Raw genomic sequence first — 12169 nt, forward strand, 5'->3', positions numbered from 1 at the left:
CCACCACCAGGATATGCCTTTCTGAGAAGCCCCCTTTCCCTCCCCTGCAACCCCAAGTATTTGAATTCCAGTGGGGCCAGGCTCCCCCTTGAGAAGTGGGCTTCAGTAAAGGTGAAGTTGATACGCAGGGGTGCTCAGCCTTCATTTCACCCCTCATCCCGCCAGCGACAGTCTCACCTGCTTTTGACGAGGCTGGGTCAGAACTGTGAGCTGTGTGCTGGCTGTGAGGGGTGCGGGAACGAGCACCTCCCTGCCCTTCAGAGGCCTGGTGTCACGGAGCCATCAGGTGGCCACGGTGGAATATGCTGCTAAAGGGAGGGTCCCGGTAGGACTTGGGGGGCCCATGGGGGACTCGGGCTGAGTAGGGTACGTGTCCGAGATATTAGCCGTTGCAACTCTGCTCTCGGAAAAACATTTTTCTCGTGGTGCTTTTATCACCAATGTATTAGAAAACATTTTGATTTTGAATTGTTACTGAGGTGTAATTACAAGCTCTGGGACCCACGAATACAAGCATCTCCTTTCCTGAAGCCGTAGCCGTAATTACTAATTCCTTGTTCTCGGAATTGCAGAGTTTATTGCATTTTCGCTTTTTTTAGGGATGGCTTTTAACATCGGGCATTTTTGACCCATTGTCAATAAAATGCACAGCTATAGTTCAGTGATAATAAGAGCTCTCTTTTAAATGTTACAGATTTCCAGTCAGAAGTCCATTTGTCTCTGCCATTCCACGTTTTGTTTTGCTTTTGGTCCTTAAGCTGTTACCTGGCCGCTGGCCGCTGGCCGCAGCGGTCGGCGAGACCAGGATGGGGAGCGGGTCACAAGCGATGAGCATCAACTCTTAATTTTTGCCAAATGAAGCAGTTGGAACTGTTCATTCTTAAACGATGGCTTGACTTTCTCAGCCCGGCCTTGGGAATCGGAGCCAAGGTTAATGGTGTGTGTGTGTGTGTGCGTGCGCGCGTGCATACGTGTGCATGTGTGTGTGTGGGGGGCTTTCTGATGATGGCAAATACTGCGAGGCAATTTCTCTAAAGTGGAACAGGGGACCTGCGTGAGTGTCCTGGCCTCATCATGCCAGCTGGCGGGGCTTGGGCTGGGGCTGGAGACTGGGTGGGGAGGTGGGGGGCACATTTGGCAACACTTAGGGGTTTTTTTTTTTTCCCCTGGATGGTTAACAGGTCTTGAAAGGGCAAGGCAGCCTTGTCGGGGAAAGTGCAGCTTGCTGGAGCATCCATGGTTCAGAGCCCCCTCGGCTAGACGCCAGAGATGTGAAATACAGCTCTGGGCCACCAGCGGCCCTTTGCTGTCCCAGCCCCCCTGCCGCCTTTCCCTTTGCCCTTGCACTGGGCTCATCCGACATCTCTCTAGTGTGGTTTAAAGGGACCTGGGAGGAGAAGGGATTCCCAGGTCCCTGCACTGTGACCCAGGGGGCTGCACAGACCTGCCCCTGCCCAGAATGAATGAGGAGGAGCTTTTGTTCGGGTGTCTCCGCAATTAATTTGGATGGAAAAGGGGAGGGAAAATCGGCTGGACATCTTTCTAGCTGTCCCCAGGCTATCCATCTCCTTCCGGTCACAGCTTGGACACAGCTTATACTCACCGTGGCTTGGGTCATGGCCACCTCCCTAAGAGGTCCTGCATAGACTAGGGTGCTCTCCAAGAACAGGCATAGCTCCCTTGGTTCCCCAAAGGCCCCAGGAAAGGGAGACCCCTACTGACGATGTCAGTGTGGCCGGGACGGGGCTCAGGGGCTCAGCCAGGACCAGAGGGGCTAGTGCTACCGGCCCCCTCCCCCTCTGCTTTTGACTTCGCAAGTCAGGCAGATCCTGGGGGTCTCTGGCAGCGACCTGGGGCTCCAGTGGGTTCCCCCAACGTGTCTGGCCGGAGGCGGTGAGGTGACGGCGCCCTCACTTCACTGGCCATCCCGCCGGCCACTGAAACTTCCACGGTCTTACAGTAGCTTTAAGGCCCGCTGCAGCCGAGACTGAATGGCGGCGCCCATTTAAAATTCCAGTCTTGCTCCCGAAGGCTTTGGCCTCCATCTTCACCTTTAACGACCCAGGGCTGGTGGCGGCGCCTCCCGCTCCGCCACAGGTGTCGCTTCTGAGCGGGAGTTTTGGGCACAGAGAACGCAGATCCGCACCACCCGTCAGGGCTCCGGGCCGGCCTTGGACGAAGGCAGGCGGGTGGGGGGAGGCGGGTGCGACCGAGTGAGGGAGGAGCCAGCTCGCCCCAAGTTTTCCAGGGGGTTCAGACCGCGGGTCGCCGGGGCGGCCCTTCCCCAAGTGCGGGACACGTTTTTCTTCTCATCCTCTTTCGAATGGGGGTTTGGAGCGTGTAGAGGCCGGAACCGTGTGAGAAGCGGCGAGGGTCCCGGCGGGTATGGGCCAACGGCGGGAGTTCGCCGTGCGCCGCCCGGGGACCCTGCTTCCGCGCCCTTGGGGACCCCGGAGCTGATGCACCTTCCCGGAGGGGGCGGGGGCGAGGGCAGGCCCTGCCCGGGGTCCGCGGGCGGCGCTTCCCAGCCTCCCCCGGGGCCCCGCTCGCCCGAGGCCCAGCTGCCCGCTGCGCCGTCGGGTCCCTGGGCGCGCGGGCGCCTCCACGGCTCCCCCTGCCGGAGCGCTCTGTCCCCACCCTGCACCCGGCGGCTCAGGACTAGTCCCCCAACTTGTTCTCTGCTGTTAACTAGTCGCGCTGCCGGAACGATGGGATGGGGTTGCCACAGCAACCAGACTGGACGTCACAATCCGGGCATGTGTGCCGCCCCCCCCGCTGTGCAGCCGTGCCGCCGGCGCTGCCGCCGCCACCCTCGGCGGGCTGCGGACTCCGGCTGCGGGGCGCGGTGGGCGGAGCGGCCCGGGCTTTGCGGGAGCGGAGCGAAGGCGGCCCAGAGGAAGGGGTCGAGACGGGGGGGTGGAGGTTTTGGGGGGTGGGGGGGCAGGCGGCCGCCATCTTCTCGCCGAGGCCGCCTCGCCCGCCGCGCGCACCAGTCCGGCAGCGCACGGGTTAAGGCTGGCACCGCGCCCGGCGGGAGGGGGGGCGCCCACCTCCCCTCCCCCCCGCGCCGGGCATGCGGGGCCCGCTGGGCACCGAGGAGGAGCTGCCGCGGCTGTTCGCGGACGAGATGGAGAACGAGGACGAAATGTCAGGTGAGCGGGGCGTCGACTGCGCCCGGGGCCCGGGCGGCGGGGGGCGCGGGGGGCCGGCCGGGCCCCAGGGCCAGACCGCGCGGGCGGCGCGGGCTGCGCGCGGGAGGGGGCGCCCGGGCTGCGGGCTGCGCTCCCGCCCTGCTGGCGCCGCGCGGCCAAGGGCGCGGGGCTGGGCGAACGCAGGGGCGCGGCGCTCGGGCGGCCAAGGGCGGGGTGCAGTCGGGGCCACCCGGGCCGCGCTGGCGGAGGACCTCTGGGCGGGGGTAGGGCTGCGCTGGGCCGCCCGGGAGGGGCGGGGGCGCGGCGCCGCCGGGGTCAGCTCGCGTGCCCTTGAATGGGGCGGGAATCGCGTTCGGCTTTGGGCGCCGGGCACCCTGCGCTCTCGCCCCGCGCCGCGCGCCTCTGGTCTCCCGGGGGCTGGCGGGCCCCAGGCCGCGGTCCATCTCGGCCCCAGGGCAGGCTGGGTGGGGCTGGGAGCGGGGCCGGAACGGCTGTGCTCGGGGACCCGGCGAGCGCTCTGGCCGGGGCGGCTTCCTTCAGGGCCAACGAGGGCTCCGGGCTGGGGCGCACGGGTTCCCCGGCCGCTGGGTGCTGTGACCGCCGCTCCCAAGCACTTTGCCGGGGCCGCCGGCGTCGTCCTGGTACGTCTTGCCGCCGCCGTCTTCAGTCCTCCATCTCTGGGTCAGTGGCGTGCCCAGCCCACCCTGCCCTGGCAACGGGCCTGATGCCCAGGCCACCGCCCCTGCCATGCCTGTCAGAATTCAGCCTTCGCTCGGCGTGTTCGTCAGCGGTAACCTTGCAGGATCCTCCTCGAGTTAACTGCTCACCTTTTGGATGGGACGGTTTCCCTCTTGGCACAACTGGACAGGGCCGTCGCTCTGTCAACCAACCTTCCCCCCCCCCCCCCCCCCGTTCTGGGAGACCCTCTTACTTCCTACCTTCCTGCACCAAGTCTCTGGCCCCTCCTGTGCTCCTGAGAGACTCGTGGGGGTCCAGTGGCCGTCCCTGGCCCAACAAGCAGTGTGCTGTTTGGCCCCAGGAGTGCCTTTCCCGCGGGGGAGGATATGCCACAAATCGGTACCCCAACTCCTGTGGCAGGAGGAGAGAAGGGGCCCAACAGGCAGCAGCTGCCCAGGCTGCTGTGTCTCGGTCGGGAGGGGATTCCCATCAGGTGACGATGCCTACTGGGGGGCTGCCTCCCCTCCCCACATTTTTCTTGCTTTGACACTGTGACCAGGGTCCCTGCAGGAGCCTGGTCTCACCTGGCCTTTCAGGCAGCCTGGCCGACTTTGCGGAGCGCCTGCTGGGCTGACGGGAGTGAGGGCGAGGTGGCTCACATGGGCAGGGGCACTTGGACAATAGTTGACTGCTATATCTGGGTCCAGCGAGTCAGGCCCATTTCCTGGAAGGGAACACAGAGGCCCAGCACAGGCATGGAGTCTGTGGCTGTTTTCTGCCCAGGAGGCTGGCCCGTTAGCCGTCCACACGCTTGCTCAGTAAGTGGCCCTCGGTGGCACTCTGGGCGTGGCCCCTTGTGGCACCGCTGGGGGCAGTGGACAGCTGAACGTACATTAATAGGTTTATTTCCAGGATTTCACTGATCCCCCACTGGGGTTCCCTGTCCCTGGTTCCTGAATATTGCACCACTCCCTGGGTGCGGAGCGTGGGGAGGGGCGCAGCCCTGTCAAGTGCCCTCGGGCCTGTGGCCACCCAGCTCACGCTGTCCGGGCCAGAGCCACCTGCCCACCACCTGTTCCCCCTCTCCCTCCTGCTTGTGCCTGTTGCTCCGGAGGGGGGGAGGTGTGGGCTGTCCCCAGGATGGCCCCCACAGCCCTGCAGAGGAGAGGTCCTGCTTCGTCCCATGGCCTGGGGACTGCAGCAGCCCCTCTTCCCCTCCAGCAGGACCACACGTTTGACCTCCACAGCACATCTGAGCTTCCCCAGGCTCCCAGCTCCTCTCCGTGTCCCTGGTTCAAGCCACTGTCCCCTCTGGCCTGTCCGCCCCAGAGCTTCCCAACCAGCCCTCGCTGACCACCCTCTGTTCAGCAGCCGTGGTCCCCACTGTAACACCGCTCAGACCCCAGGCCTTGGATCCCTGCGAAGCCCGTTCTGTTCCCTCCTCTCCCCGCACCGGCCCGTTCGCATTCTGCAGCCGCACTGGTCCCCTCGCTGCTTCCGGAGCCCCCCAATTTCCATCCTGTCCTTGAGCACTGGCTGTGACCTCTGCCCGACCTGTTCTTTTGCCTGCTCACAGCTGCCTCCTTCCTGTCATTTAGGTCCCGCTCAGTGTCATCGCTGGGAGGCCGTCCTTGCCCTCTGGGCTCCGGTGTGGCCCCACTGCTGTTTCTCAGACCCATTTTCATGCTTGATTCTCTTGGCAGAACTTTCTGCTCCCTGGAATATTGTCATCAGCTTACTTCTGTGTCGATGGAAGTCACTTGGGTGTGACGCCCTTGGTCGCCAGTTATGCCCGGCACCCGGCACCATGGGTGCTCCAGAGATGGATGTGGTCTCAACATCTGAATGCTGGGAGACCCTTGGTCACCCCGGCCCCCAAACGCGGTGACAGCCTCAACCCTGAGATGACTCCAGCTGGCCCCTTAGCCACCCCCCCATTACAGCCGTTCCGCAGCCCTCGGCCTTAGCCCATGGCCGTGACCTAGAGCCAGCAGGTTCCAAAACACCTTAGTTTTGTGACGGGAAGAGCTACTGTATTGGGAACTGTCAGAGTAATTTTTGAATCTGCAGCCATTGGATTCGTTACTTGTCAAATCCACTTTCTTTTCATGCGTCCATCGCCCACCCCCTCCTCAGTACTGTCCTCGTGCCCCACGCAGGGCTTTGCCTGACCAGCTCTCTGCTGCAGAGGCCGGTGGGCGAGCCTGCTTCCCGGAGGAGGCCAGGGCGGGTGCCTGCCTCTCCCAGCAGCTGTCAAATTCTCCTGGGGGCTCGGAAGGGCAGGCAAAGGGAGCACTCAGGAGTCAGGTGGATCCTGGCTCTTCTGCTCATTAGCTGCCTGACTTTGGGCCAGCTCCCCGGCCCTCTGCCTCTGTGTCCCTACTTGTGGAATGGGGATTTAGCACTAGCTACCTCATAGAGGGTTATTGTGAGGGCTGGTGAGACGGTGCACGTGGAACATTTAGGTCACAGTGCCCAGCACATACGTGGTAGGTGCCCGAGGAACTGACTGTTAAAATTAGCGCCGTCCAAGGTGTGGCAGTTGACCTGCCTCCCCCAAGGAAATGCTTCTGAGACTTGCACCCCTATCTAGTAAGCTGGGGGGCATGGGAGCCTGGGCCGCAAGAGGGCTGGGAGTGTGTGACCCGTGGTGGGCCGGGAGGGAGGGGCTTGACACCTGGGCCTTATCCTCAGAAGTTTCCTGCCTGACTCACCCAGCCCTTTCTCAGTCACATATAGCCAAAGAGGGGTGGGTTTCCCAGAGCTGGGGAAGTCCAGCCTCTCTTCTGGCCGGGCGATGTGACCACTCTGGCCCCAGGGACATGTGCATGGCCTGCACCCCTGTGCCTGCAGGACTGGCCCCAGCCATGTAAGCATCTTTGGCTTTCTTGAGCTGAAGGCCAGGAGGGAGTGATGGCTACAATTCCCAAGATCCATGCCTTCTTAGCTTGTCCCCTCCTTCCCTCTGGGGAAGTGCGGGTTTGCTGGGGGGTCCCAGCGAGCCTGATCATGTTTAATACTCTTTGCTGGGAGGTGGGAGGCAAAGTGACCAGTGCAATTTGCCCAGTGGCTCGGCCTGGGGGATAGTCACCTCATTCTAAATTGATCAGAGACTAAGATGTATTTGATTACGGAGCATTAATTTATTCTAATCACTTCCACGCACGAAAGCATCTATCTAATTTAACATTTACTCTGTCTAACTATAAAATCTAACGAATCTAATCTATTTCCATTTTACTACCTAATTAGCTAGCTATCTTAGTTCTATGTAATAATTATATATGTTTCATATTCATTTGATTCTCTATCTATCTCTTCTGTTCCATTCTTCCTTTTTTTCCATCTATCTATCTCATCTATCTAGCTTTCAGCGAAGAAGCATATTAATTTTACTCCTTCCTTTCCTTCCTTCCTCTCTTCCTTTCTCTTTCCTTCCTTTCTTCCTTTCCTTCTTCTCTTCCTTTTCCTTCTTCTCTTCCTTCCTTTCCTCTTCCTTTTCCTTCTTTTTCCTTTTCTTTCTTCCTTTTTTCCTTCCTTCCTTTTTCTTCCTTTTTTCCTTTTCCTTTTCCGACGACGTTTGTTTCTCATTGGTCGCCGCCTTTGTATCGTCGTATCGATCGATCTTTCGATCGAGAAGACCTTAGGTTCAGAGATTTTAGATTATTTTGTTAGGGATTGACATTGAAAGACTGACCATTATTTAGAATCTGATTTCTCGAGTGCCAGACGAGTTCTGATTTTTCCATTTTCAGGTTATTACTATTGTCGATTGAGCCTCAGAGCCCATATTCTGCTCTCTCGAAATGTTCGATGAGCGGATCCATGGTTCCCGAGTCCTTTTGTCTCGAGCCTTTCTGTTCCTCGAAATTTCCATGATCTTTTTCTGAGTGCCTTCCTTCCCCAACAGTGCTCTTATGGCTCGCATGTCCCCACCCTTCCCACCGCCACACACACATACACACACACACCACCACTCCCAACCAGTCCCCTTAGGGTAAAAAGTTTTCTCCTCACCCATCCTGCTCACCCTCCCCAGCCTACCCACTCTGAGTGTCAGGACTGACGCTTTCTTTGATGAGCCGCCAGTGAGGTGATGTCTGGGTTTTGTTAAATGTCATAAATAAATTATTAATTCTCTCTTGGGCGAGAGTACTGCCCCCGTTATCAGCAGAGGGCCTGTGACATGGGGGGGCGGGCACTCCGAGGACTGACGAGAACCTCAGTCTTGGCTTCTCCTTCTTGGCCAGCTTTAGGGTGGCCCTGAGAACCCCTGGCCCAGCAGTGCTGAACCAGAGACCCCTCAACCCTTGCTACCCACCGTCCTAACCGTCTTGGGCCCTCCCTGGACTCCGCCCGCCATTGCCAAACACCTGCTGGGCATCACGCTGGCACTTTTCACTCCCAGTTTCAAATTCTCCCTCACCCACGAGAAAGGGAGCATTAGGCCCATTTTAAGATGAAGAAACGGGCTCAGTGGGGTGACTGCTGGGAAGGGGCTGTGGGGTGAAGCCTGTGCTTCCCTGACCCTCCCTCCTCCTGGCTACCGGGTGGTCTTATGCCCTGCTTGGTTCTGGGTTGGGGGTGGCTGGGGTGGATTTAGGAAAAGGCGGTACTTCCCTTTGCCCCTGGTCCCCAAATGGTCTCCCCGGACTTCCGTCGTGCCCTCCCCTGTCCCCAGGCCTGCTCTGACCTGGGAGCCCACAGGTAGGAGAGATAACAAGGCTGATGGGTCCTAATTATAGCCTTGGATCGATGGAGCCTTGGGCTGGGGGGGAAGGGCTGGTGCGGGAGGGCACTGCCAGACCGGTAGAGGGTTGTGGGGCAGCCAGGAGGGGCCAGGAGCTGCCAGGACAAGGAGCCCTGAGGCTGCTTCTTCCTGGGACCCGAGGGTGGGGTCCCTCCTTACCACTGGGTGTGTGCCCTGAGGGGTGGGCAGAAGGCGGGGGCTCGGGAGGGCAGAGTTTGGGGAATGGTCGCTTGGATGCGACACCCAGGTCTGATGCAGAGGAGGGAGGAGGGGGCTGAGGCGAGGTGGACAGGCTGAGAAGGTCAGCCCTGGGCTGTCCTCAGGGTTGTCAGGGCCACCAGGAGCAGATGGGGGCGAGAAAGAGCCTGTCAGAGATGGGGAGGAGAGGCAGGGTCCCTGTCCTCCGTGCCAGCCCCTGAGTGGTCCTGGAGGAGGGCTTTAATCAGGCAGATGGTCCTGGGCCAGACGGCTGCGGGGTCGGAGAACCTGGTTTGCCCCTGGGCAGCGGGCTGGGGGCTGACCCTCGGACGTTTGTTCTGGACGTGGACTAGGGCTAGGGTGTGCCCCCTCCTCCCCAAGCCGGGCAGAGCACAGCCTACTGCGGGCCACAGGCTTTCTTCTAGAACCTTCTGCAGCCACCTGTGCATCTCCTTGTCTGTTCCGCCGGTCAGTGACCTTGCGCTAGGCCCGCCTTCCCAGTCGAGGGACCGCCCCTCGGAGGGGGACAGGGATGTGGGCAGGAGGCAAGAGGGAGAGGGTGCCTCTGCTGCTCCCCACCGATGGCGTCAGCCGAGCCTGTTACATAACCGGTGCTGGGCATCGCCCAGGCGCGGGGCTGGCTCTGCCCAGGCGGCCTCCCTGCAGCCTAGGGGGGCGGGGGCGGCGGAGGCGGCTGGGGGAGTGGGTGGGTGTGGACTGGCATCTGATCTCCAGCCGGGCACCTCACCAGCCCCATCACTGCCCCCCCCCCCAGATCCCTCCACTCCAGGGCGATTCTGGGGACCCATGCAATGCTTTCACCTAGCTCAAAATCCTGTCCCTCCCGCCAGGGCTGGGGACAGGACAGGTCACCTGTGCAGCCTCAGTCCCACACGACTCCAGCAGAGGAATGGGCCCTGCATCCCCCCAGCTTTGGGCCCGCCCCCGCGCGCCCCAGCCCTGGCCAAGGCCACAGGTCCCGGCCTCAGCAGCGCCCCCCTCTGCTGGTCAGGAGCACTGAGCTGGACTCCCAGGGATGGCCGGTGCTCAGGGAGCCTCCACGGGGGCAGCTCCCGGTCCTGGCTGGAGTCCGCCTCCCTCCATGTCTGTTTGCCCAGGAGGGTGCGGAGGGCTCCCATGAGGCCGTAGAAGACAGGGGTGGCACTTGCTCCCTAGGTGGGGCGGCCACAGGCCCTTGGCCACCCTGGAGGGGGCCCCGAGGCAGAGGCCGCATGTCAAGCCCTCTCCCCTTTGGAGCTGGTGAGAAGGTCACGGCCCGCCGCGCATACCTCCTCTGCGCCCCTCTGGGCCCCTCTGGGCCTTCTAAACTCAGCGAGGAGTGCGGGGCTCCGGGAATGGTGGGCGGCGTCTCTGCGGAGTCCACATCTTCCTGGGGTCAGCCGGAGAGTGCTTGGCATCACTGCCTGTGCATCTGGGGGTGCGCCGGGGTGTGTACCTATGTGGGTGTGATGGGGTTTCGTGTACCTGCGTGAATGTGACTGGGGTGTACTAGTGTGTACCTCTGTGAGTGTGACTGGATATGTACCTGTGTGTACCTGTGTGGGTGTGACGGGGTGCATGTACCTGTGTGTGGGTGCTAATTGAGGAGTATGTACCTGTGTAAGGGTGCGTGCCTTTGTGGGTGTGACTGGGGAATGTGTGTACTCAAAGCGAGGGTGTGTACCTGTGAGGGGTGTGTACTTTGTGGGTGGACTGAGGGTGTGTACTTGTGTGGGGTGCGGGATCTGGAGAGTGTGTACCTGTGGGGTTTGTACCTGTGGGAGGCGTGCACCTGTGTCGGTGTGGCTGAGGAGTGTGTACCTGTGTGGGTGTGACAGGTGTGTGTACCTGTGGGGGTGAATGTACAGGACTGGGCGGGAGAGGCTGTGTGGTCTTCGATCCCCCATTAAGGGGGTCCCAGCACCCTCCTTGTTGGTCTTTCCCCCAAAGCCCCAGGCACTTGCTGTTTGGCTGTGCGGTCCTGGGGTAATGTGACCTGTGTCCCCATCATCGTGCATTCATGAGTCTTTTCTCGACCACACCGTGGGCCCCCCGGAGGGTGGAAGTGGCCTGCGCCCTCTCTAGCCAGCTGGAGGTTGTGGCCCCATAGGGGTGCTCGCTCCCCGGGAGCCATGTCAGTGAGGCCCAGTACTCACTCGGTTTGGTTTAGCCCATTTCCGAGCGCCATCCTACTGGGGCGGGTGGTAGTGACAGATGGGAGAGGTCCAGAGGGGAGGTGACAAGGCACATCCCACCAGAGCTGGGATCCACTCATCGAGTCTGGGGGGGTGGCTTCGAGGGATTAGGAGGAGGCTGGACGGGTGAACTGTCTGGAATGAAAAGGGGTGGCCGGGGGACTGGGCATCTCAGTGGGACGGGGAGGGGTTGGGGGGACTGGGGTGCTGGGTGGCTGTGACCAGGCAGAGTTGTGTGGCAGAGGAGCTGGCTGTCCCTGTGGGCCCCGCCTCTCCCCCTTATCTCCGGGAGGGAGGTGGCAGGTAACCCGTTGCTCTTGTGATTTGTCCAGAAGAAGAAGATGGTGGCCTTGAAGGCTTCGATGACTTCTTCCCTGAGGAGCCCATGAGCCTTCCCAAGAAGAAGAAATCCAAGAAGCTCAAGGAGAGCAGGTCCAAAGGGAAGCGGAAGAAGAAAGAGGTACGTGGGCTGGTGGAGGCCTTGGCGACTCCTGGGGTGGGGGTGCGGTCCTGAGACCTGGCCTTCCGGGGGGCGCGGTCCTGAGACCCGAGTGTGCAAGAAGCTCAGTGCTGAGCGGTGAGCATGGACAGCTTTCCAAGACGGGCCTGAAGTGTCCTGTCTCCTTAAGCAGGATGTTCAGGGGTCCCTTATCCTTCCACTGGTCCCAGTCGTGCTGGGTCATGGCAACATGGGGTCCCCAGCACACCCCTTCGCTGGAAGACTCATGTTCCTGCCTGCAGCATGTGTCCACTGCCTCTTGTCTGCTCCTGTCCCCTCTACTGGCCTCTGTCCCTCTGGTTTGTGGCAGAGGGGCAGGGGTGCCATGGCCCATGGGTGCCCCCTTCCTCCTCTCCCCACCCCAGGCAGGGCTGAAGTTTCTCTCTCCCCCTGGGCATGGGGTACAGCAGGACCCTTCCACCACCCTGGCCAGGCAGGAGGCCGGAGGGGCGCACCGTCCGGCCAGTGGCAGGCTGGTGGCCCCCGAGGCCTGGGAGGGCCGGTGCTCGCCTCCCCCACAGCCAGCGCCATGGCCACTCAGGTCTCCTCCCTCCCTTCTTCCTCTGGACCTATGAGCACACGTTTGTTTTTGTCTCTGCGCCTGTCTTTCTGGCCCGTGTCTGTCTGTCTCTGACTGTGTCGCCTTCACTTTTTTGGCCTGAGCTGGGCCTCTCTCCCTTACCCATCTCTTGCTGTC

General features: G+C 61.3%; 1 protein-coding gene across 1 annotated transcript in view; it reads left to right on the forward strand.

The window, feature by feature from the left end:
- Window positions 1-2777: 2777 nt before the first annotated feature.
- Window positions 2778-12169, forward strand: part of CHD5 (chromodomain helicase DNA binding protein 5) — a 53676-nt gene continuing 44284 nt past the window's right edge. The window contains exons 1-2 of the mRNA XM_039842362.1: window positions 2778-3152; window positions 11306-11433. Of these exons, the coding sequence (XP_039698296.1) occupies window positions 3074-3152; window positions 11306-11433 (207 nt within the window). The 5' untranslated portion in view covers window positions 2778-3073. The remainder of the gene's footprint in view (window positions 3153-11305; window positions 11434-12169) is intronic.

The sequence above is a fragment of the Pteropus medius genome, unplaced genomic scaffold (genome assembly GCF_902729225.1).
Source record: "Pteropus medius unplaced genomic scaffold, Ma_sr-lr_union100, whole genome shotgun sequence".
In the NCBI taxonomy this organism is placed as follows: domain Eukaryota; kingdom Metazoa; phylum Chordata; class Mammalia; order Chiroptera; family Pteropodidae; genus Pteropus; species Pteropus medius.